The sequence below is a fragment of the Humulus lupulus genome, chromosome 3 (genome assembly GCF_963169125.1).
Source record: "Humulus lupulus chromosome 3, drHumLupu1.1, whole genome shotgun sequence".
Lineage (NCBI taxonomy): Eukaryota > Viridiplantae > Streptophyta > Magnoliopsida > Rosales > Cannabaceae > Humulus > Humulus lupulus.
In genome coordinates, this window is record NC_084795.1 from 246880447 (window position 1) to 246907962 (window position 27516).

Genomic DNA, 27516 nt, shown 5'->3' on the forward strand with positions numbered 1-27516 from the left:
TGATGTGAATTGTGGGATGGATGTATGGAAAACGGGCTATACCTATTGCAACCAAATGAACCTTATGTACTAAATAATGAGTTATTTAAGATAGCTAAACTTAGGACCGCTAAACGACAAAATGTCAATAACGTTAAAAATGGCGTACCTTTGGCATCTTCACTTTGGTCATATTTTCTATGATAGGATTCCAAGATTAACAAAGGCTGGGCCTTTGAGGGAACTCACCTAGGTGACCTACATGTTTGTAAATCTACTCTCGAGGGCAAAATGACAAAGTGACCATTCTCTGTGATAGGAGAAAGGGCCAAAGAACCACTAGGGCTAGTATAATCAGATGTCTGGGGACAAATGAATGTGTCAAGTGAGGGATGATTATGAGTATTTTTTCACCTTCATTGACGATTGCTCTAGGGACTCATGTAAGTACCTAAAGCATAGGGAATTCTGATAATTTATTAAGAAGTTCAAAGAATTCATTGCTATGGCTTTAAAACCAAATTAGGTAAAACGTTAACGATCTTGCGATCTGATAGGGGTGGAGGATATTTGGATAATCAGAACCAATATCATTTAATTGAACTTGGAGAATTTTCTAAAGCAACTACCCCAGGGACTCTGCAACACAGCGGTTTTGCTGAGTGGTGTGAATCGCGCGTTTATGAAAATGTGTGTTCTATGATAAGCTATTCAACTCTATCGACCTCTTACGCATATCTTTTTTGAAGACATAGTACCTAGACCGCATATGATATTTTTTAAATGTTGTGCCATCTCAAAGTTGTCTCCAAGTCACTAGATTTATGGAATGGTTGTGAACTTAGTTTGCGTCATTAGGGAATTTGGGGGTGTCATGCTCAAGGTTTTGAGGAAAAAGGTAGGAAAGCTAGAATAGTGAACTAAGGTTTGCTTGTTTGTTGGCTATCCTAAAGGTACTCAAGGTGGTCTATTTTATAGTCCAGTAGACAAGAAAGTGTTTGGCTCTACAAATGCTATTTTTCTAGATAATGATTACATAATGAATTTCAATCATAGCAAAATAGTATTAGATGAAAAACAATAAACTATTGCTCCATCCTCACCGACGCAGGTCATGAAAACAAGGTAGATTTTGAAACCACTAATCCAAGTCAAAAAGTTACGGTGTCTCGTTGTAGTGGGAGGGTTTCTCGGAACCCGGTACCTATGAGACGGATAGTGAAACCCACAAGCTGGTTGGGGACACATGTAAAAATGATTTGTTGGCCTTTATACAAGCAATGGGTAGGTCTGAAAGGGATCTTTGGCTTGAAGCCAAGTACTAGGAAATTGACTCTAAGTACTCTAAATTTATCTGATATCTTGTAGATGTGTCATTGAACTTTAGGCCCATGGGGTGCAAGTGGATCTATAAGAGTAAGAAAGAAGCTAATGGAAAGGTTGAGACATTTAAGGCTTGACTCGTGGCAGAGAGAGAAAGTTGACTTAGAGAACTTTTTCTCTGGTATCCATGTTAAAATTCATTTAGTATACTCTTATCTACAGCCACAACTCTTCATTAAGAGATAAGGAAAATGGACATCAAAGAAGCATTTTTAATGGCTATCTTGATGAGACCATTAACATGGATCAATCAGAAGGATTTAAAGTAACTGGACATGAAAGTCGGCATGTTGAGTAGGTCAATCTACAGACTTAAACAAGTTTTGCGCTCCTAGAACTTAAGGTTTAATGGAAACATTAAGACCTGTGGTTTTGAACAAAATGTAGTTGAGCCTTGTCTTTAACCAACTTAAGGAAAAAGATATTGTGGTATTCTTAATCCTTTATGTAGATGATATCTTACTCATTGGAAACAATGTCAAGAAATTATCAGACATAAAGTACTGGATGGAAATGAAATTTTAGATTTCGTTGTAATAATTTGTGTTCTTGGTATCCAGATCATCAGGGATAGAAAGAACTTAATTCTAGCTCTATCTCAAGCAACCTACTTAGGTGAGGTGCTTGGGCGTTACTCTGTAACAAATTCTGAGAAACGATGTTTAGTGTCTTGACATGGAATTTATTTTTCTAAGCAACAATCTCCACAGACTTCCCAAGAGAAAGAACAGATGAAACGAATTCTTTATGCATTTGAAATTAAACGTCTAATGCATGCTATGTTGTGTGTTGTGACTAGAGATTTGCTATGCAGTGGGAGTGGTGAGCAAGTGCCAGTGAAACCTTGGAAATGAATAATAGATAGTGGTCAATATCTTACATGGACTATAGACTATATGTTAGTCTATTCTGGTGGATCTTTGAACCTGTTAGGCTACACGGATTCAGATTTTAGACTGATGTTGATGACAGGAAGTCTACTTCTAAAAAAGGTGTTTATTGTTGGGGGTGGAGCTATGATTTGGAGAAGCAATAGGTTGTTTTCCATTTCAGTAGTTGTGATTTGGAGAAGCGTTAGGCTATTTTCCATTTCAGATTCCACCTTGGAGGCTGAGTACATAGTTGCATCTGTGGCGACTTAGGAAATAGTCAGGCTGAGAAAGTTCTATACAGATCTCGGTGTTATTCCAAAAATGGATAAACTGCTCATTTTGTCTAGTGACAATAATGAGGCAATAACGAATTCAAACGAACCTCAAAGCCATAAAAGAGTAAAGCATATAGAGAGAAAGTACCACATTATCAGAGATGTGTGGCGAAAGCGTGATGTGAAGGTGATGAGGATAGCATAGGAAGGCAATCTTTCATATCCCTTTACAAAGATATAAGTAGAGAGCATAATTGTGAAGCGTATAGAATGAATGGTATTGAGAAACATGTTCCATTTTTTTAAAAGGGCAAGTGGAAGTTTGTTGGGTTTTATGCCATTATATGTTGGGAATAGTGCCCTTAAAGAAATTTTAGTTAACAATGGTTTCAATGAAATGAATAAATGAATTGAATTATTGTGTATATGTAGTTTATGTACTATATTATTGTTAATAATATTAAGTAAATATCAGAAAATCCCCAAGTTTATCTATGTTGTCTCAATCTCATATTGGTATGAGAGGATCGAGATTGAGACAATGAACTTAAATAGTTCCCAGTATAATAAAGTGGTGGAATCTTTAGATTAATTACTGGTAGTACGGTCCACTAGTATTATGAATACATGTGACCTAGATTCGGGTTACTAGTGTAGTATGACACTTTAGTGGATGTACTCATACTGAGAGTATGTAAAATTGGACCATTTGTGATTTGATAATACTTGTTTAATAACCGTTTCGTAGTATTATAAAACACATCAACTGATGATCATATACAAATTATTCTTAATCCTGAAGTTACTATGAATTCCTATATATATCATTTGATCCTTCGATTCATGCGTTACGGTTTATCAGAATGATCAGGCTAAGAACTATTGTTTTGGGGACTCAATGATGTAAATGGCTGAGGACATAGCTTAACAAATATCGAATCTATACCTTCTTATAGATTGAATGATGGCTCCCTATTGGGTTGGCTTTTGGAACTGAAAAGGTTATTGAAGTAAAATTCATAATCACATTACGAATTAACCTTCACTAGTAAAGCCAATGGCACACTAGGAAACAAGATAAAATTAAAAGAGTAAAACGATACTTTTATTCCCACCTAATTATGAATCATCAACAAATGATTAATTTGTATGTAATGATTATATCAATGTACACTTTATGGTTACAATAAAGTACTCACTAAATACATGTCTTTAATTCTCAAGAGTACAGTCTCAGATTTATAGTGGAGTGATCATGAGATTAATAAATATGATTATTGAATCAAAGAGTTTTGGTTAATAATCTATTATTTATTGGAGCTTAGAATTATTGGTCCATAGGTCCCCGAGGTAGCTCTATCAACACTATTCAAGGTAAGAGTTGATACAATGGTCAAACTATGAATGAGCTATTTGAGAGAATATTTATTCTTCGGAATAAATATACAATTATGTGATAATTTAAGTTTCACAATTTATTATTGCATTAATCCAATTTTCAAAATTGTATAGAAATAAAAGAAATTGATTTTAATCAATTATTTTATTTAAGTGAGATAGGATAAATATGGATAGTCAAAATTGGTTTTGATTATTATATTTATTTAATTGATAATAAGATGATAATGAAAATTCAAATTTTGAATTTTGAAATTTAAGTTGTTATCTTTTCCTTAAAAAGATGATACCTTATTTGAATTTCTAATTATTAATTAATTAAAATAAATATGTATGAAAAATCAAATCCCCTTATTTTTAGGAAGTGTTACACGCATAGGGTTTTTTGGACTGTTCTATGCGTGTACCACTACTGATGGTGATTAGTTATTGGTTTTTTCTTTTATTTAATTAATTAATAAAACATTTTGAAAATAGTTTTAAAATAGAATGTAAGATTTTGTCTTCAATTATTATTTATTATTATTATTATTAAAATGATCACTATTATTTTATAATTTATAATTATTATTATAATAATACCTATATATTCTATATGATAGAAAATAGGAAAATGAGTAGTTTTTAAAGTGTCAAAAAAAGTGATCATCATTTTCTCACAAAAGAAAAACCTCTCTTTCTCTCTAAGCCTATAATCAAGAGTCTCATGTGTTGAGAATACTTTTGATTCACAAATTTGATTCTTGTTCTCTATGTGCCCACCCACATCTTGAGGTGTAGGAACATCTTGGAAGATCTTGGTGTGAGTACTCTAGCGAGGATAGGAAGATCGAATTATATATGAAAAGATTCAAGGACTCTTGATAGGCTACAAGAGGTAAATCATTTCGTATCAATTTTATGTATACATATTTTATTGATTAACATATTGCATATTAAAGGATCCTCATTTAAAGTTGTTTATATGAAAACTTTTGTTGTAAACAATGCTACCATTACCGCAATTATTGCTGCGCACTAGGAACAGTGTTAGGAGTATGTCCTAAAAGCATGTAAAAGATATTTATTATTTCGATGAATAAATAAATACAATGGTCTATTATTATTATATTTATATTATTAAATTATTGTTTGAATAATTTTGTAAATATCAGAAAAATTTCATATTCATTATTGAGGATGTTATCTTGTATTAGTACGAGAGAATTAAGATCACATGAATGAATAAAAATAGTCAACAACAACAAATTGAAGTTATGGAATTCTTTAATTGGGGTTGTAAGTACAGTTTGCTGAGTATCATGTTGATACAAATAATCTAGATTCGGATTATTGATATGGTAAGACATCTCGGTAAATGTGCTTTATATAATATGATTATATATGACATGGACCGATATGAATAAAAGTCTTTATCCAAAGACCATTTAATAATAAAGATTTGTAATTCATATCATAACTGATGATCATTTATAGATCAACCTAAATCCTGAGTGTTCATGAACTCCTGTTCATGTTTATTAAATCTTTTGATTCATTCGTTAAGGTCTCTTCATAGAATGAGACTAATGACTTTTGTTTTGGAGATTTAATATCATAAATGGCTATGAACATGTATTAACAATACGGAATCTAATCTTTCCTAACAGATCTTATATTGGTTCCCTTAAGGGTTAATTCTGGAACTGAATGATTTTGAGCTCAAATCTATAATTAGATTATACATTAATTGTTCACTAGTGAATTAATGGTACTTAAGGAATAAGAAGTAAATTAGAAAGGTAAAATGGTAATTCTTCTATTCTAATTTATGAACTAATTAATTAGAAGGTTGAACTATTGTAAGATGGTTATATCAATGGACAACTTAAAATAAGATTTCTGTAAAAGTATATCTATAACATAAAGAGTTCAATTTTAAATTTATAGTGGAGAAATATCAGAATTAATAAATTAACAATTATAATTAAAGAGTTTAATTATTTAGTTTTAATTTATTGGAGCTTAATGTTATAGGTCCATGGTCCCCGAAATGGCTCAAGCAAACACTGACAAAGATAAATACAAAAATGGGCAAAATGACTTATTTGATAAGTAAAATATTTTTCTATGCACTAAACATAATTATTCTATAATTATGTGTAATTAATTAATTATTTGATTTAACAAAAATATAATTGATTTTGAATTAATTTACTTTTGGAATTTTTGGTATTTAAATAATAATAAAAAATTGAGAAAAATCACATGCCTTCCTTGGCATGTGGTACACGTGTAGCACAGTGCACAGTCACTGTGCTACACGCACAAAAAGCTTCTAGAAGTTTCTTTGTTCTATAATTTTAGTTATTTAAATATTAAATAAATAATGAGATATTTGTAATATGGTTAAAATATTATTATTTAAACAAAATCTGAAAACTGATTAATTATTTTTAAATTGTTTAAAATAACTAATATTTTATTTTTAATATATTGGATATATTAAATATAGGAGATCAGTTTTTTAGAGTGATACTTTTCAGTGATAGAAAATATATCATGAAATCTCTCTGAGAGAAATAGAATAGTGATACAAGCATATGTCACTATTCTTCACAAACTTAGGTCCAAATTTTATCAGATCTCATGTGCTGAGAACATCTGATAAATATATTTTGCATATTGTTTTGTATAGCGAGCCCACACTCGTTCTTTGTGTGTTGAGAACATTTTGGAAGATCTTGGTGTGTGATCTCAAGGATTTTTGTCGTACAAAAAGATAGCAGCAAGGAAGGACTTGAGGTAATTTTCTATTCATCTATTTGATTCAATATATATATGTATGTGAAGAAGTAGATCTAGAAATCTTGTGGGTTAAATTAACAATTTTGATTGTTGTTCAGTTGCGTATAATATTTGATTTGATCTATTAAAACCAACAAATAATTCCTTTCAATTGGTACCAGAGCCATCTTTAATCCCTGCGTATGTTAATTACTATGTGGATATTGTATGCATTTTTTATATTATGTGAAATATATGAATGAATGGATGTTTATGTATGAATTATTAATGTTCTTAAGGGTTGGTTTTCATGGTGCTTTTGAGTCAGAAAAAGTTCTTAAATTGCTAGATATACAAAAATTGTAAGCCATTATGGGGAATATAATTTTTTTTGTAATTTATTTTATTGTATTTTAAATTATAAAAATATTGTAATCAATGGCCCGCACCGGGAGGAGACTTCACCACCGTCGGGTCCTCCTCCGTCGACCGTGGCCGTGCACAAGTGCCAAGGTCGTTCGGCCTTGGTGCTCCGTCCGCCCCTTGAGTGCATGGTGGTTTGACCACCTCTCGACCTCCTCTTACCACACGCACCCCAAGCCACGTGAGCCTGCCACCAATGGCCTGTCGTGCCCTCCTCCACCATCAGGTTCCCTTGCCGCCACCCACCATGACACACCCATTACGGTTTGTGTCATGCAAACCCTAATGGATGTGTAGTTATCCCTTTGGGCCATTTTGAGCCCAATATAATTAAAAGTGTTTTAATTATAATATTTTGAATAAATAGTGGTGAGTCCAAATTCCAATTGGGCCTCAATACCTTGTTGGGTATTAAAACCCAAAGTTTGATTATTTTAAAAATTGTTTAAAATAGTAAAAAAGTTATTTAATTCATAATGGATAATTAAAATGGTAATGGCTTAAAAACTAAAAGAGAAGGCCCAAGATCAAAGGAGTTGCTCTTCATTAGGCCTTAATTAGTTTAATTACTTTTTGTGTATTTTTTGCAAGTATTGTGATTTTCTAGAAATACCCAAAGCACCCAACCCACATTTATTTATTTATTTTCTTAACCATGATTAAATTTTTTAATATTTTATCATGCATTGTAACATGCCATATTGCCCACACATTACATATTAAGCGTGCATCTCAATTTTTTTTTTAGAAACATGCTTAGGATTAATTATATATTTGTATTTGATAACTCATATAATTAATTTAGTCTTAATTAGTTAAGATGGTAAATATAATTTAAAAGTTGTTTATTTTCTTATTTAATAAAAATGTTTTATTAAATTAAAATGGTATTCTTTTTTAAAGCAAAATAAACTTAATCTAGGGCACGATTATTTATTTTGCAAAATTAGATAAGTATTTATTAGAATATCATTTTGTAAAATTAATTTAATTAGTTTTACAACTAAATTAAAAAATATTGATTTTGAGAAAAAACACATTCTTTTAAAATAGTGAGTGGGAGAGAGAATTATGACAATAAGTCTCATGGTCTCCATTATTGGTTGAACACCGAGAGGCATAGGAAGGGTCTCGTGTCGCCTCCGTTTGCGACCTTCCTAAGGAAAGGCTTCCGAATATGTTTATTTTATCTCAAGGTTGACTTCTCCTATGATAATAAGATCAGTGATGTATTTCAAGTTTGGCTGTCCTAGCTAATTGCCTATATATACTAGCGTTATAGAATGCATTAGGTTAGATGAATTGGACAAGGTAAAAATTCACTACTAATATTCTATACCTAGCCACCCACTATCTCTTAGTTTTTTCTCTAGAAATTCTCTTCTCATGTGTTGAGACTTGCCCTCACAAGCACTAGGTGGTTTTAGAGAAAGACTTGGAAGACTGTGGTCTTGTTTCAAAGCGTTTGGATTCCTTGCAATACCTAGCATTCAACAAGGACAGAAGGTTAGGGAATCCAAATGGTGTAGTCGTTGTTCTGCTACGCATCTCATAAGTACTCTAATGGTATTATTATTGTATTTACATGTCTATGTAATATTCACATGCTTGTATGTTTCTATGCTTTCTACTATGTATATTGTTTTGAATATATATTTATAGGGAGAATGCATATGAACTTATATAAATGAGATCCTACATGTCCTTCTAAGACAGGCGCACTCATATGGCAGTGGTGTCCACCTCGTGGTGGGTTGTAATCCTATCCAAAGCTCCTCGGTGTCTGAGCTAGCTGGGGGTCACCTTTGCCTCAAAACCTGCGGCGATATGTGTTTTATCCGATGATAGAGGGCCCAAGTTCGCCTCTTCCTCTGAGAGACCGTGTCTGTTATACCCAAAAAATAGGAGAATGCATCCTAGGAGGCTAAGGAGAATGCATTCTAGGAGAGCTAAGGGGAGTGGTCCTAGGAGACCCCAAGGAGGATGTGGTCCTAGGAGACCCCAAGAGAGTGATCCTAGGAGAACCCAAGGATGAGGTCCGAGGAGAACTCAAGAAAGTGGTCTTAGGAGACCCTAAGGAGAAAGTGGTCCTAGGAGACCCCAAGGAGGATGTGGTCCTAGAAGACCCCAAGGGTGTGTTTGAGGGAAGCCTCGCAAGGTTTCCTAAGTGTTGGCTCGAACGTGTCCAAGGTAAGTAGCTAAGGAGGAGGAGTCCCATGCAAGCCAAGAATGGAGACTTAGATTTTGCCAAGGAGAGCCTACACAATGTCCGATCGGACATAGTTGGGAGATGCTAAAGGGGAGTGCCTCAGGCTTGTCCAAGGTGAGATGTCAAGGAGGATGCCTTGGACCACCTTGGTCCAAGGAGAAGGCAAGAGGAGGATGCCTCGAACCACCTTGGTCCGAGGAGAAGGCCATAAGGTCCGATCGGACCTTGATTGGAGAAGGTATGCTCGGACTTGTCCGAGGTGAGAAGCAAGGGTGTTAGCTAGGACCACCTTGGTCCGAGGAGAGCCAAGCATGCATATATCACCTTGGTCCAAGGAAAGCTTGAAGGAGTCACCAACATGCATGTGAGACTACGTCAAAATCCCCGGAACGACTCTAACAAGAATTGGTCTAGGCACCCGGGAATCTCTCATTTCTCACTCAAATTGAGGAATCAGTTGTATTTTAAACATTTATTGTAATATAAATATAAGATGAATAATAAAATATCCCTATCATAAGGGGATATCAGTTGAGGATCCCAGGCCTATAAATAGAGAGCTTATGGGATGAGAGGGGGGCTTCTTCTTTCTAGAGAGAGAAAATTGGGTCTGAGTATTCTAGAGAGAGAAAGTGCTAAAATAAGATAGAATTATTGTATTTTTGCAATCTGTACTGAAGAAACTCAGTTGGCTCAATCCATCTGATCTTGAGTATGGATCTATAAATCACAACTCTAAGTGGATTAGGCTATTACCGACAATCGGAGCTGAACCACTATAAAAATCTCCTGTGTTATTTAGTTTTCTTGTTTATACCGTCTGTTGTCGTTTATATTCTCTTGAAGACTTGTCCTATTTGACGTTCTCACGTCGTTGGCTAAAAAGACAGTCAACAGTGTTGGTGAGGCCTCTTCGCCGCCGGGGAGTTATCTTCCCTTACCATAAGAGCCCGACTACTCTCTGTAGCATCCCAAATTTGCTAATAAGGCGTGGGGCCTTGATTAGTGTGCCTGGAGAGCAATAAGTGATTTATTGTTATTATATGTGAATTTGATGAGTATGTGATTAGAAATGCATGTGTTAGGTGAATTAAATATGCATGTGGGCCCCGTTTGGTTATTAGGGGCATGTTTGTAATTTTAGCCCGTTAAGGGCATAAATGCAATATATGTGATATTTGTGATATATTTGTGATGCACGATTCGAGACAGTCTTAGGGAGCTATTTAGCTAGAAAGTCACAACGGGGTCAAATACCTGGCTCGGGAGGAGCTTAGGGATATTTCGGGGATATTATAATGTGTTCGGGAATTATTTAATAGCGGGTAGTAATTAAGTAATAGTTGGGATATGTCGGGATTAATAAGGATTTATAAGACTACTCGAGGACTTAGCGGGGTATGGAAAATGACTGAAGTACCCTTGGGTTACTAAAGGATTAGGGAAAAGTTAAAGGGCTATTTTTGTCATTTTGGATAAAGGATAGGCTTATGTTAGGCAGCTAGAATTATCCTTAGTTTATAGGCATATTCTGGAAGGGAAAGAAAGAAGTAAAAATCAGAAGGAACTCTCCTTCTCTCCCACGTATAACTCTCTCTCTCTCACTCTCTTGAGGCTTGGAAGGTTTTTGGGATTTTTGGAGGAGAAAGCTTTGAATTTAAGCTGAGAGTTGGGGAAATCAAAGCTTAGAGCAGATTATAAATAGCTAAGGGTCAAAACCATTCTTGAGGTAAGGATCTAAGCTTGAATTCTGTCTAATTTTCCTCTGTTTTGCTGAAGTTTGAGGGGTTAAAGCTCAGATAACTGAACTTGAGTTATAGTAAGATTTTGGTTGGTTTCTCTGGGCTTATGTGCTGCTTAAAGTGTATTAGGATCATTATGGGACTCAATTCTGTTGTTGGGGTGCGTTTGGGATGATTTTCAGGGGAGTTAGCTTGTAAAAATTGCATGGAATTTCTGGGTTTTAGGGTTGAGTTGCGGCTCTGCTCATTAGCGCCACGGCCCTCTTGAGTTTATAGGCTAGTGGGACTTCGAGAAATTTCCCAGGCGCCGCGGCGCAAGGTTTGGGCACCGCAACCCCTAGGCTGGCAGATGTGAGGAAATTTTGCCTCTGTTTTGGGGCGCGCCGCGACACTTAAGGGAGGCTGGGTCGCGACCCAAAAGTGGATTTTTGGCAAATGAGGGTTTTTAGCTCAAGAACTTGAACGTTAAGGCTCGGGAAGGTTTCTACAACCCAGTTTAGTAGAAACCAAGGTCCCGGAGGTTAGAATTATGTCTTGAAACTATTTAATGGATTAGAAAGTGTTGGTTGATTATCATTCATATGTTGTGACTAGGATCTCTCTTCAAGGCTCGGGTTAGAGGACTGTGCTCATGATCGCGGTGCTCGGTTAACTTGGGACACAGGTAAGAAAACTGTTGTTCCCGTAGAGCTTGTGTTGCAGGGCACGGCCCCATATGATAGTGTTGCAGGGCTCGACCCTATATGATTGTGTTGCAAGGCGTAGCCCCTTTGATTGAGTTTATACATGTTTAAGTATCTGCTTAATTATGCTATGTGTGCATATATGTGAATGAACGGCAAGAGCCGGGAACGGCGAAGGCCGAGAGCGGCAAGGCCGAGAACGGCGAAGGCCGAGAGCGGCAAGGCCGAGAACGGCAAGGGGCCGGGGGCAGCGTTTATCACGCGGAGTGCAAGTTGCCAGGGCGAGACCCTAAAGGATACCTGGGATATCCTCATGATGTGGACCGCGAACCCAGGGCCTGGGACGACATGGGCGTATGTGGTTAACCTGCTGATGGCTTGTTTATATGTTAAGTGTTTAATATGCATATGTTATCTGCTTGTGAGGGTTTTCTTGCTGGGCTTCGGCTCACGGGTGCTCTGTGGTGCAGGTAAGGGCAAGGGGAAAGTCGACCAACCATGAGTATGGAGAGCGTGAAGCGGCGCATACATGTTTGGCTTGCCTGGCTGCCACGGCCAGGGGTATTTTGGGAGACGGTTGTACTAAACCTAGATTTTTTCGTTTAGCCGACTTTAGTTATATTTTTGAGTTGTAAATATTTCCAAACAGTATTTTGGAATCCCAAATGTTAAATGCTTTATGGTTTTTCAATGAATGGAATTATTTTCACAATATAAGGCTCTATTTATGGTTTAATCACACTTTTGCTTAAAACCTCGATTAGCGAGTTAATTGCACGTCTTCAACTCACTTAGTAACGACTCTAAGGAAGTAGGGCATTACAACTCTTCGTCTGTTTTCTCTTCTTGGGAAGTCTTCATGCCTCTCGGGCCATCTCCAGTATCTTGGAGTCAAATGCATAGAATGCCTGCTGATGTAGTTGTTGAAGCTCCTCGGACATCTAAAATAAGAAACTAAACAATTAGCGTCATGACCCAAAGAAAATAGGCCAATGACGAGAACTCCTAAGACTACTGCTCAGGAAGATGAGAAGGAAAATTTCTAAAGGGACTAGAGTTTCTTCGGGGCCAAAGGATGGCCGCCAAAAAGCACCATATGAAATTATGAACATCGACAGAATCTGGAGATTTTCCAGATTCCAGTCGAATGTCCAGAAATGCGAAAAGTCACATACATAGTGTAAGCGACCATTTTGACCGTTTTTTATGTTGAAATGTGCCCAAAGTGGTCTAAAATAAGTGCAAAAAAATTCAAAATCCTAAGCATGCACCTAAAACCCTCAACAGAATTAAAAAATGTGCTCAAAGCCAAATAGGAGACAAGAGAAGTAAGACCTACTCAAAATGAAACGCTTGCAAGTTCTGAAGTGAGTCTGGACTTTGAAAAACTATTTGCTGTCTGACTAGAAGTATGATGATTCTCGCAAGTCGTCTAGGGCGTCGGGAACTCATTTATATGGGGGAAATCTGGGAAACAAGAAAGTGAAGGGAAAGAGAGGTTTTGAAGGTTTTGAATTTCGAATGCTAAAAGTGATTTCTGAGAGATGGTTTCAAAGTTTTATACTTGAACAACTTGGGGTGGAAGCAACTCCACCCCGACTGTTGATTACCTACGACATAGGCACTCAAGAGCAATCCAATGGTCAGAACTCAAGAGGCATGGATCGTGATCATTAGCATGGGACAAAGAAGCCTCAGATACAGAGTGAAAGGACACCTACGGTACAGATTAGATGTTTTGGGTAGTGGAATGGACTCCTTATTAATGGCACAGATTGATGGGCACATCAATAGGGAGTCGACACGTGGCACTACCTTTTCCTAGAGTGACGCCATGAAGAGCCCAAGCGTATTCTCTCGAAGACCTTTCAAATTACTCTTCTCAATCTAAGTCTCCACTGTCCAAAGACAAGTGAAGACTTGGGGAGCAAATGTTGTTCGTGTTTTCACTAGAGGGCACATGGCATTCATTATAGGAGTAATTAAACTCCTTGAGCGCTAGTAAAGTTTCGTACTATGATCTGACCCAACACATGTCTCCAAGTGAGGCCACGCTCCGAGGTCTGTCCTTGAGGCATGGATGTCTCAAGGTGAGGCCACTTCCCGTGGCCCATCTCCAAGGTGTGGATGTCTCCCAGTGAGGTCACGCCCCGAGAACCATTCAGATGGTCCTCGCTCTCTTCATTCTCAAATCTCCCAGGTTTAGTATTCTTGTCCTCGGAGCTGGAGTAGCTGCTTGGTGTCAGTCGTCACAGTTGTGGTCCATCAGATCATCTGACAACTTTTGGTGAGCCTCAATTGTTGGTGTTAAGTTTGTACCCTTGACAATCAGCATTTCCCACAACGTCACCTAACATGGGCGAACATGCACCGTATCCTGACACAGTCAGATACTTGTTCCCATTTTTTTTTTGTGATGGCGAAAGTACATTTTGTTAATAATTTGTTGCACTGTTAACTGTGTTTTTTTAAATTAAACTGATTCTAAAAAAAATAAAGAATAATATAGTTTTAATGATCTTTTTTATGTATGCATGGACATATTTAAATGATTTGGCATTAATCATACTATCACATGAGTGAGATTAGTGCCACATTAATAGAGGGAGATAATGAGAGCAACAAATTATTGATGGAAGATACTTTTGCCGTCACAAATTAAATTTAGGTACTTAAGTCTAACAAACGTGATAATTTAAGTATTTTTGTCGCAAATATCTCAATTTAAAAATTATGTTGAACTTTTTATTATGGGTTATGTGCTACTTGTGAAATAACAATAATAAATTTTTAATATACTGTAGCATAAATAATACATATATCGTGTTAATAATAATAAAAATAAATGACCTAATTTTGATATAATATTAACTATATAATTTTGATATATTATATTACAAAAAAATAAATATTGGGTTGGAAAATAATATACCAATAACACTTAAAAAAAATCAATATAACTTTAAAATAAAATTAATTAATTAAATTTAATATAGATATACTAATTATTAATATATTTAAAATGAAAGAATATAAATATAACTTGCTATATAAAAATTATATATTTAGTAAAAAAGTGTGTTAGGTCATTTTTTAAAATATGAATATTTATTTAATTAATGAATATTTTTGAGACTATTATGCTCCATGCCTCCGATAAACTATATAGCCCAACTTTTGGGCCCTAAATTCTGACAACTTGCGAACCAAATGCTATTTCAATATCTTATTTTTACATACATAGGTTTAGACTTTTGTAGTGGCGTCCAGAATTGATAGGGTTGTTATTTTGACTCAAAAAACAAATTTATGGCTTTGATATTGAAAATTAACTACCCAAATTCATTCATATCATGATTAATCACAAGAGCATCCCAATAAATGCTTTAAAATGACATTTTCTTCAAAATTTGAAGAATCAAGCACTAAAAATGCTTCCAAGAGATACTTTAAACCCATTCTTTATTTTATATCACTCCCATTTTACATCACCCTTACTCTACATATAAAACAAAGTTTAAAGCATTTTTAAACATTTTTTTTTAATGTTTTTATATACTTTTACCTCTTTCTCTCTTTAAATTAATTAATATTTTATTATCTTTTTCTTTTTTATTATTTTAATTAATAAAATCATTTAAATATATAATATTAAACTGATTTAAAAAAAATATAGAAAAATTAGTGTATGATATAATGTAAATATTTGATGTAAAATAAAAAAAAAAAAGTGAGATTTAAGTGATGTTTTCTGAAGTGTAGAGTAGAGATTCAAATGCACATAAATTTGCAAACAAGACGCCACCCAGTGTATTCATTTCTCAAATGTATTCACTTTTTTCCAATTATATCTATAGTATTCCTTCAAAGAAAACGCCACCCAAACAAGACGAATAACCATAGTAACCAACATATTTCGCCTTTAGATTACAACCATATATTGTAATTAACTGTTACATATAATCCAATTTCTAATGCACATAAATTTGCAACAAAAGAGTCCTCTAGCTAGTGTATAAGGATTCTTATATTTTATAAAAATAAATAAAAGAATACATCGTAAAAGATAATCCTGTGCCCTCTTACACACATAAAATTGATAAGAAACTCAAAGTTTTACAATCTGATGATTAAAATTGAAATATTAAATAAAATTATGAAAAACTTTTTCTTTTAGATTAAATCATCACTGAAGTAGAAATCATAAAATTTGAAATTAATTTCTAAAACATCTCACAAAAGTGTTTTTTTTTTTTTTTATGAGACAAGAGTTTTGATTGCAAATGGAAAATAGGATCATTGAGCGAATTGAAAGCAGCCTCAATAGGGTCCAATTAATTTTTAGTTGACCCACCTATCGTCTTTCTTCCATGTGTGACCCATTTATCAAATCAGAAAGATAAAATTATACAAAATTTTCTTTCACACCAAACAAGATTTGGGACATGGGCTTTTTCTTGGGTATGGTTCTTGATTTAGCAGTTTAGTTCAGGCATTAAAGTTTGAGATAGTGCATGAACACTTTCATTGATTTTTTGTAAATTTGGTCATGATTGAGAATTTATGAATTATTAATTTATTAAAGAAGGGTGCTGATTTTTATGACCACTAGAGAGTAGGACAAACCAAGATCTTTTCATTTAATTATTTATTATTACTATTTTTTAATCTAAATGTAGAGGATTTTTGGAGGATCTGTTGAATGTTAAACAATGATTGAATGCACTTCCAGCTAAGAATACAAACAGTTAAAATAATCTAATAGAAGAGGTAAAATTGGTACCCGGAGCAAACTATAAATAATCCATTATTATGGAAGCTATTTAAAGAAGAAAGATAGAGAGAAAAAAAAAAAAAAGCAAGATCCTTTGCTTTGATTTTTTTAGAGCAAAATTGAAGATGGGTTTTAATTTTTCAAGAAGCAAAAAAAAAAAAGATAAATCACTAAGAAAAAGAAAAAAAAAAAAAAAAGCTTAAAACTGATAAGTATAAGTACAATAATAAAGACATAATAATAGAAAATATTAATATTAAAAAATAATTAAAGGTAGAGGTGGACATATAATATTCCTCATCTTTCTCTTCCATTATCATTATTTTTCTCTCTCCTCTCCCTCTCTCTCTCTTTCTCTCTCCTTTTCTTGCTCTTTCTCTTTTCATCATTGAATTCTGGGAGTTTTATCTTGGTGTTTGGTATGGATCGCTAGTTGGGTTGTTTTCTGATTGGGAGGCCAGAAGTTGATCTGATTCATTTCATGGCCGTTCTCTGGTCTTCTTGATCCATTTTCTGGACCATACAAATATTTTATCTAGTTCTTTTATGGAGGTACGCCCATGAATTTTCTATTTAGCTCTTGCACTGTAATTCATAAGATTCTTTCTCTTTCAGCTAGTTGGTTGTCTGAATTTTGAAGTTATTTAATTTGATTAATTTTGTTTGTGTATATACTAATTTTGGATTATTAAGACCATTTTCCTATCTGGGTTTTCCTTATATTTACTGCTTGTGATTAGACTTTTCTGAAAAGATTACTGCTATGTTGATTTTGATGTAAAGTTTTTTTCGTTATTGCGAATTTGCTATATAGATAATATTTCGGTATGAAATAAAATAAAAATAATGATTTCACATTGTCTTCTCATCCTTCTGTTCTTCAAGGTTTTCTGGTACAACAACAATTAAGCTATGTGCCTAAAATGAAAACCTTGTTATAGTTTTTGAGTTTGTGGTGAACAAGCTGCAAGCAATGAAGATATTTAATGCTTTAAATCCTGACTTAGTTGGTATGCTACTGATTGTCAAAAACCTTTTGGAGGTAACTAATAAGATGGAAGAAAACACATTATTTAGTCAACCTCTATGAATCAAGAGTGATCATTATTCAAATAAGCAAACTATTATGAGGGGTTTTAGTTAGTTTCCCTATTACAAATAGGATCTAACTTTCTTGTTTTTGGTGGGTTTTGCTTTTTATTTTTACCTTGCTCTCTATATTTCAGGGCTGAAGTTGGGTATAGCTTTTAAAATGGTTTCCTTTTTCTTTTGCCTTTTCTTTTATCGATACTGTTTTGATTTCTAAAAGTCATTGATAATGGTCAATGTTTGAAAACTTTGGTTGTTAGTAATTTCTGTTGATGTATATTGCATTTTCTTTTTAAGGTTCATGAGATGGAAGTAGGAAAGAATGTTGAGAGTCACTTGACATCGCCTGCGGCATTTGTTGATGGGGGAGTACAAGATCCCTGTGAAGACACTTGCAGCATATGCCTTGAGGAATTTTGTGAAAGTGAACCATCCTCGGTAATAATTCTTGTAATTTTATTTTATTTTATTTTTCTTTTCTAATTCTTGAAAGCGAATGCCTATTGTGGCTATATATCTGATTACATATTACTCTACACTAGAATTTCTGTCTTGGTATTATTTTACTACTGTACAGGATAAATGTGCCTTCAGTTAACGTTTTGTCCTTGGCCTGCAGGTGACTATTTGCAAGCACGAGTTTCACCTCCAGTGCATTCTTGAATGGTAATTCAATCTTATGTTACTGTAATTAGAATCGTTATTTTGTTATTCTGCTTGGACATGTGTCGTTTTAAAGGAAAGTAACTGTTATCTTCAATTTTTGCTGTTATTTCTCTTATGATTCATGTTGTCTTAGCTAACTTTCCTTATTTGCATTACTCCATTGTGGTATTCCAATCGTAAACTCAAACTTTGGTGTTGTAAGTTTTTTATTTGATAAAGCACAGTAGTCTTTCCTGGCTTTTTAAATACTTCATTGTTTTTCCTTTTTATTTTTCTTTTCTTAACTTTCTACGAGTCATCTTTTGTTCATCAATCATTACTATATTGTGAAAATTGTGTATAAGTTTAACCTGCTCAAGCAATTATTGGGTGCATATACTTGAAATCTGACACGAAGCTTAATCTTCTAGGTGCCAGAGAAGTTCCCAGTGTCCCATGTGTTGGCAACCCATTAGCCTGAAGGATCCGGACAGGTTTATCTTTTTCTTTTTCTTTCTGGATTGACACACTATCGATAACCTGCAATTACTTATCTGATGTGCATATTGGCAGTCAAGAATTACTTGAGGCAGTGGAACGAGAGAGAAATTTCAGGGCTGCTCCATCGAGAAATGCCACTATATTTCATCATCCCACCCTTGGTGATTTTGAGTTGCAGCATGTTCGTTCTCTGACTACCCTTTTTACTTTTTTTTTTGGCTGCTGAATTTGTTTGGATATTGAAGACATTGCAACTTTTGGAATTAATATAGAAGTAAATAAATTGGACAAAGATATGTATTACATTAACTTATATTATTTGTTCCATATGCACAGTTACCTGTTGGTGCAAACGATTCTGAACTTGAAGAGAGAATAATCCAGCACTTGGCTGCTGCTGCTGCAATGGGAAGGGCACACCACATTCGTAGAAGGGAAAGCCAGAGGGGTAGATCATCTTCTCATGGTCGTCCGCAATACTTGGTGTTTTCCACTCATCCTAGTGTACCTTCTTCTGGTTCTGCTCTGGAAGAGGACCCCGAACCAACTGCAGTTTCAGTAGCTACTCCGTCTACCCCTCTTCAGTCTGGTCGAGATGAACATTCACGGCAGAATCCACACTTACCTTATGTTCAAACTGATCAAAATTCTTCTTCAGCATCTGGATCCAATTTACTTCCAACAAATCGTCAAGGAATTTCCCTTATGAACCGGTAGTCTATACTTTTCATTTTAATTGGTTGAATGTTGTTGGATAGATATATGTTTTATGTGCTTGTAGAGAAAATACCTGTTTTTATTTAGGTGATTACTTATCATCTGTCTGTTGGAACTCTGTTAGTCATTCCTCACTACCGAATCAAGATGGATCAGGACCATCAGAATTCCAGTCATTCTCTGAGTCTCTGAAATCTAAATTCAATGCTATGTCAATGAGGTATGATACATGCAGAAGCCAGTTTCGTACTAGATACATTTGAACGATTTTTGTGGTTGTTTATCTCAGACGATCTTACCTGTATGTTTGGCTTGTTGTGTATAAGATACAAAGAGTCATTTTCAAAGAGCACAAGAGGGTGGAAAGAGAGGCTGTTCTCTCGAGGAAATTCTATATCAGATGTTGGTTCGGAAGTTCGAAGTGAAGTAAATGCAGGAATTGCTAACATATCTAGGATGATGGAGCGTCTTGAAACCAGAGAAAATGATACTGCCAGTCGAGGTGCTGTTGCTGCTAACTTGGCCAACGGTTCTAATACAGAAACCAACCAGAGCAATCCGGAGACTCATGGAGAAAGCTTGGTGAATGAAAGCAACACAACGGCCAGTTGTGCTGCGAGTTCGACTTCCCGTTGAGCTGTTAAATTGTTTCAGCAAGAGCATCTATTTTCAGCATTTCAAATTTTGAAGGTCAGTTGTGAACCATGTTTTTCACTTGTCTTTTTTCATCTTAAAATACAAAATCAATTAGAGTGAAGTTCCTATTAAACTTTCCACCTAAATACCAAAACCAACAAATTGCAACTAATTTCCACCAGTAGTAATAGTGGTTATCAACATCACCGGATTCTAGATTTTATCAATATCTAAATGTCTGTAGATGTGTATCTATGTGCCATGACTGTCTAGTTTTATATATTTTTGAAGAGCAATTAGTGGTAGTTGCATTATCATATTCCCCATTTACTAGTTTAAATTCACCAGTTATTCTCCTGCAGATAGATATTTCATTTGTTTATGCTGTTGATGTTTTGAATGATATGTAGATATTTCCATATTCTATTTATCATACAGTATGAGATGAGCCCTTTTCTCAAATCACTCCAAACTTATGCTCAGAGTTGAAATTGTGGATTTTCAGGTGAACCCTTTTCTCCAAACATGTCATGCTGAGGATGAGATGCTTTTTGCACCAGTAATATTTTCAGGTACCAGTTAGTCAATGATGATTATGATTTGTTCTATCCCAAATAAGAGAGCAAGTGTGGGAGAGAAGAGCTTCCCATCTGGACACTGACTTATAAACGCAGTATTTGTATGTAAATTTGTTTATATATATACACACACATATTAACCCGAAATTCAGTGGGGGAATATGTCTGGATGGTCAGATGATGGGATTTGATTATTCTGAATGTTAAGGGTAAAGTGTGAAGCTTGATGGAATCCCTTTAATGAAATAGTTTCACCCCCCAACTCTTCTTTTTCTATGCTGATGAGGGAATTTTATTGCTCTTTGGTTCCTATACAAACACACACCTTTATTAAGAATTCTTTTTAAAAAGGTAATATACAAATTTTAATTATATTTTTTAGGGGTTTTTTCATCTATACGGATATAGAAAATTCTTTATTCATTTATACGGTTTTTTAAAAAATGTTTCATTTATCTATAATTCTTAAGTTTTTATTTCTAGAATACGGTTTTAACTTTATTCTTTAGTTTTTTGGAGGCTTTATTTGGTTTTCTCAACCTAAATTTACATGTTTTTCAACTTTGATAATGAGTCATGTCCTTTTTCATATTTTTCTCTATCATTCGTCTAAATTAATCACCCATCACAGTAATGATCAATAGATTAGACCTTTCACTTTAATAACTTTATATATATATACATATATAAAAATATATGTATATTCAAATTTTTAAGACAATTAATGAAATATTATATTTTTTACCATGATGGAATCACATATGTTCAATGCTTTCTTGTGACCTTTCTTCATTTGAAAGCCAAAAAAATTTGATTTACATCATAATGTACCAATATGTTGTAAATTGCATATGATATTTTGAAGTTGCTTTAGTTGCAAATGAAGATTTTTTTATGTTGCTTTAGTTTCAAATTAGATTGCTTAAGTCATTGAAAATTGTATATGAATTTTTTTAAGTTACTTTCGGTTGCATTGGATTTCATAATGATGATTAATTTACAATATGAGGTTGCTATAGCTGCTTAACATGATAAAATTTGCATGAGTTTTTAAGATGCTATCGATTAAAATGGATTGCATAAGGTTGTATAAGAATGATTAATTTACATAATGAGATTTATAAATAGTTGCTTAACATGCTGAAATATATAAATTAATTTTTATAAGTTGTTTTAGGTTGCATAGCAAGTTGTAATTTGCATTTGAGGTTGCATAAGGTATTTTGAGTTGCATTAGATTGCATTTGAGATTGTAGCGAGTTGCTTTAAGTTGCATTGGGCTTGCATTTGAGGTTGCACTTGGTTAAATTTTAATAATTTATTTTGCATTGGGTTACATTTGAATATGCATTGGGTTGCATTGGGGTAGGTTACGCTTGCATTAGTTTCAATGAGCATGTATATAAGGTTGCAGATGGTTGCATTGGGCGTGTATGTAAGATTCCATTTGAAATTGCATGTGGGTTTTTAGGTTGCATTAAGAATTGCATTTAGTTGCATTCGGTTGCATAGAGGTAACTTAGGCTTTCTATGTGTTGCTTTAGGTTACATGTGGTTGCATTCGTAATTCATATGGATAACTCACATTAGGAGTTGCATTGGGTTGCACTTGAACTAGCCATGTGTTGATAACTCACATTAGGAGTTGCAGTGGGTTGCACTTGGACTATCCATGTGTTGTTTTAGGTTGCATGTGGTTGCATTCGTAATTCATATGGATAACTCACATTAGAATTTGCAGTGGGTTGCACTTGGACTAGCCATGTGTTGCTTTAGGTTGCATGTGGTTGCATTCGTAATTCATATGGATAACTCACATTAGGAGTTGCATTGGGTTGCATTTGGACTAGCCATGTGTTGCTATAGGTTGCATGTGGTTGCATTCGTAATTCATATGGATAACTCACATTAAGAGTTGCATTGGGTTGCACTTGGACTAGCCATGTGTTGCTTTAGGTCGCATGTGGTTGCATTCGTAATTCATATGGATAACTCACATTAGGAGTTGCATTGGGTTGCGCTTGGACTAGCCATGTGTTGCTTTAGGTTGCACTTGGCTGCATTAGGTTCAAATAGGCTTGCATTTGAGGTTGCATTTAAGATGCAAAATTAGAGCAATGTATGAAACCTCTTCAATGTATGTTTCAACCAATTTTGAAACATGTGCAACTTTTGTTGTAACAAGTACAATATTGCATGGAGTTACATTTGAATATACATTGGGTTGCATTGGGGTATGTTACGCTTGCATTAGTTTCAATGAGCGTGTATATAAGGTTGCAGATGGTTGCATTGGGCTTGTATGTAAGATTCCATTTGTAATTGCATGTGGGTTACTTTAGGTTGCATTAAGAATTGCATTTAGTTGCATTCGGTTGCATAGAGGTAACTCAAGCTTTCTATGTGTTGTTTTAGGTTGCATGTGGTTGCATTTGTAATTCATATGGATAACTCCCAGTAGGAGTTGCAATGAGTTGCAGTGGGTTGCACTTGGACTAGCCATGCATTGCTTTAGGTTGCATGTGGTTGCATTCGTAATTCATTTGGATAACTCATATTAGGAGTTGCAGTTAGTTGCAGTGGGTTGCAGTTGGACTATCCATGTGCTGCTCTCGGTTGCATGTGGTTGCATTCGTAATTCATAAGGATAACTCCCATTAGGAGTTGCATTGGATTGCACTTGGACTAGCCCTATGTTGGTTTAGGTTGCATGTGGTTGCATTCGTAATTCATATGGATAACTCATATTAGGAGTTGCAGTGAGTTGCAGTTGGTTGCACTTGGTCTAGCCATGTGTTGCTCTCGGTTGCATGTGGTTGCATTCGTAATTCATAAAGATAACTCACATTAGGAGTTGCATTGGATTGCACTTGGACTAGCTTTATATTGGTTTAAGTTGCATGTGGTTGCATTCGTAATTCATATGGATAACTCATACTCATAAAATTGAGCTAAAAATGTTTATTTTCTATGATGGTAGCTCAATTGAAGTACAATAACAATTTATGAGAGTCAGCCTTCTGAGTCATTAGTAGTACAAATCATAATATACAAGAGTCTAATGAGCCTTGTAAATTGCTCCTGTTAATGCATAATCTGAAACGTGGTCTGAATATTATGCAATGTCATACACTCCATTTATCTCTGATATATTTAGCCATTCACATGATTTGGTCTGCCCTTCAATTCTTTCCTCAGTTTATAAACATGTCACCATGTGTCTATATCAGTATTATTAGGCTCTCATCTCAGCTACAAAAAAGAATAAAAAAAATGTAGATAAAACTTTAGTTTAGAAGCAAAAGAGGCTTTTAATGACTCTGCCTCGGAACCTTTATTGACTATAAATATGATGAATTAAAATAAACTTAATGAGTAAAGTTGTTTACTGGTATGCATTGGCTTGTAATTCCCTTGCTTTATAAGGTGGAAAAATGTGTGACATAAAAGTGATATAAGAGATTAATTAAAACAAAGTTGATATGCTTAGAAAGTTATCTTCATGAAGTACGATTTAAAAGCTTAAGAGTATGCCTAGACATACTATAATTTCAGATACCAGTAAAACTTGCCTGCAAAATAAATAGATGAATTATAATGGAGAAAGAGAACAAGGAAGAAGTGACTAGTTTTATCATATAGAATAATGGAATTGATTGAGGCTGATAGTCCATAAGATCACTTGCATGATTGTACCTGCATAGACATAGCCCAATACAACCATGCATATGAAGAAACCAAGTCCAGAATGAATTTTCAAATTTGAAGAAAATGGTTTAGACATCTCAGTTTCGATAAGGAAATTAATGTCCATTTTCAAAATTGAATGTGTACCTTTCTTCAAACATGTTTGCTGATATAGTTACCAATAATAATGTTTACTGGGAGCATACTAAATAATGTCAAGTAAAATCTCCATTGCATAGTTGAGCATAAAGTATATAAATAGTTGAACCTGGTTTCAAATAGAATGACTCAAGTGAGAGAGGTGATCTATATGTTGAAATTTAGAGCAAATAACTGGAAACGAAAAGCATAAACATACAAGTTAATACAAACTTAAAACATAAACATACAAGTCAGTAATCTATATACTGATACAATTGAATCAACTGGCTTCTGTATTTTGTTGTCAGAATCTTCATCAGCATCGTCACAATGTTGGACATCATCATCATCATCTTCTTGGTTAGCTTCAGAGTTCATTAGTAATGGTTGTGTGCAGTCATCCCCTACAGCAACTTCAAGATAACTGATTAGTAAGGGATCAAACTGAAAGGCATTTAGAAGTAAGTTCATTCGTTTGAAGCTGTATTATCTTATTTAGAAGTAAGTTTCAGGTGAAAACCGGTTTAATGGAGAAAACTAATCGGACAACAAAAAGAAAAGCAGAAGGAAAAACGGTTTAATGAGAAAACCGTATAAATGAAATATAATAATAAACTTTTACCTAAAAATAGAAAAAAGAAAATATAAAAATGAAAAGCAAAAAAATTTACCGTAAAAATAAAAAAATACTTAAAAAAACGGTATATATGATAATTTCCTTATTTTTTATTCTCGTCTTTAGTATATATTGATTAATTTAAGTGAATTAAGATAGTGAATTCGGTGTGGAGACTAATATAATAGGCTGATGCTTATGTCAAGGGTGCTCTATTTACACTTTTTTTTGGTCCTCTACACTCCATTCTAAATGACCTCTGATAAAATTGCAATCGGTAAATTGTTGTGTAAAACAAATAAAACATTTTTGTCACTTAATTAAAAATAATAATATTGTTAAGAATAAACAAAAAATAAGCATAATTTTTAATTTTATATTTGAGCTTAAAATAAGAAATATATAAACAGTATAATTTAGAATCACAAAAATTTATCCCATTAGAATTAAAATATAAGTGATATATTCCGTGTTTGGAGGTGTATTAAAAAAAATATATTGTTCCTTAATATTTAATAAAAATATTTATGTTAATTTAGTGAGACAAAAATAAAAGTTTGGCTCGTGTGCTTTTTTTCAAATGTGCAATCGGTTTTTGGTTTTGTGTTTTGTGAAATGACAGTTCAGATTTTGTATTTTGCAAAACGGATCAAAATAGTATTTTGAGTATGTATTTGGTCAAACAATATTTGAGCATGATTAAAATATCATTGTGTTATATTTAATATTTAATTAATTAAATAATTAAAAATAAATATTAAAAAAAATTTATTAATTAATTTTAAAATAATTTTTTTTAATTAATTTAGAAAACATAAATACTTTTAATTCAAAATAATTTTGTTAAAAAAAATTATCTAAAATTTTAAAACAATATTAAAGTAAAGAAAAAATTGAAATAAAATAAAAAAAAATCTAAATTACAATAAAATTAAAGTGAACCCTAACCCTAAAGTTATCATCCTCTTCTTCTTTTTCTTCTCTTTCTCTTGTAGGTGGTCGGAGTAGTGTGCAGGACAACTTCATTTGGCAGATGAGAGGCACAGATCTAGAGCTTGGGGCACGGGGGAGGCGTAGGGACATAGGGCAGAGACATCCTACTCTTCTTCTTCTTCTTCCTTGCAAGTGGTCGGACTTGGGGTGCGCGAAAACTTTATATGGCGAAGAAGATCGGCACGGATCTAAAGCTTGGGGGAGTCGGGGCAGTGCTGGTGTGACTAGGGCAGATCTGAAGTGTTGTTATGCGAGTGTGATGGTCAGATCTAGGCGAGGGGTAGGGGTTCAATGGCTAGGTTGTTCTTGCCTATTTTTTTGTTCATGTGTTTCGCTTAATTTGTTCATATTTTTCCCGGGTTTGTTCATGTGTAGATTTGTGTATAAAATTGGGTATGTAAGAAAGAAAATGCTTCGATCATAGGTTTGAGATCTTGATTTGTAATATTGTTGAAGTTTTTTATTTTCAAATATGAGTTCAACAAGGCTGAACTCAATAACAAAAACTCAATTTTTTATTTATTTAAGTTGGATTTAGGATGTATTGATTTGAGATAAATTTGGGTTTCATAGGTTTAATCTTTAATTTTTATTTTACTTTTTTTTAATTAATTTTGTTTAAAATTATATTTAAGTTTTAATTAGTATATTTTTATTTTATAATTAAAATTTATATTTTTTAAATTAATTTTTTTTTTAATATTTGAAATTTATTAAGCAATAATTTAAAATTCAATATTAAATAAACTCATGAGTATTTTAGTTATACTGAATAATTATTTGACAAAAATGGAAATCAGTTAAAGTGTCATTTAATAAATTATAGAGACCAATAGTATTGCAAAAAAATACGGAAACCAACTAATATTTACTCGTAATAAAATAATATCTGAACATAAGCTTAGTTCAGTATGGTAACACACGTTGCCTCCTACGTTGAAAGTTACAAATTCAACCCGCCAAGTAAAAAAAAAAGTCATTTAGATTTAGGCATATTTATTATTTGTATTTTGGAGGTTTTGTTCTATATAAAAATACTAATAATATTATGTGGAAGACACAATTATTTATCATGTGGCATCTAATTTGTAACATGTTCGTGTGTATATGTTGATACTTTTTTTTACCTGCTTAACTCTATATAAATAATATTTTTATAACAAAATTCAAGTAACATTTATCTTGTATATAAAACTTAAAAAATTAAATATAAATAATTTTATATATGATAATGTAAAATTCAAAAATAGTTTTCTAATTGAATTTTTTTTTAAAAGTTATATTTTAAAACATAGTAATTTGTGAATTTTTTTAACTACACAATTTCTGTCCATGATATGCTCATGTATATTAATGCTCACGCAATGATGTTTGTGTGACAGTAGCCTACGAGTTTGGGAGACGCAAAA

At 33.8% G+C, this 27516-nt stretch overlaps 1 protein-coding gene and 1 long non-coding RNA gene across 2 annotated transcripts; both read left to right on the plus strand.

The window, feature by feature from the left end:
* Nucleotides 1-16808: 16808 nt before the first annotated feature.
* Nucleotides 16809-20932, plus strand: LOC133823544 (E3 ubiquitin-protein ligase RHF2A-like). Its single transcript, XM_062256377.1, has 9 exons — nucleotides 16809-17056; nucleotides 17891-18031; nucleotides 18213-18259; nucleotides 18670-18732; nucleotides 18812-18920; nucleotides 19076-19452; nucleotides 19581-19676; nucleotides 19783-20146; nucleotides 20598-20932. Exons 1-8 carry the CDS (start codon nucleotides 17051-17053, stop codon nucleotides 20090-20092), a joined length of 1149 nt encoding a protein of 382 aa, XP_062112361.1. The 5' UTR covers nucleotides 16809-17050; the 3' UTR covers nucleotides 20093-20146; nucleotides 20598-20932.
* A 3884-nt stretch (nucleotides 20933-24816) lies between these two features.
* Nucleotides 24817-26693, plus strand: LOC133823546 (uncharacterized). The gene is made up of 2 exons (XR_009888415.1): nucleotides 24817-24959; nucleotides 26110-26693. It is a non-coding gene; the product is annotated as an uncharacterized LOC133823546 (long non-coding RNA).
* Nucleotides 26694-27516: the final 823 nt, after the last annotated feature.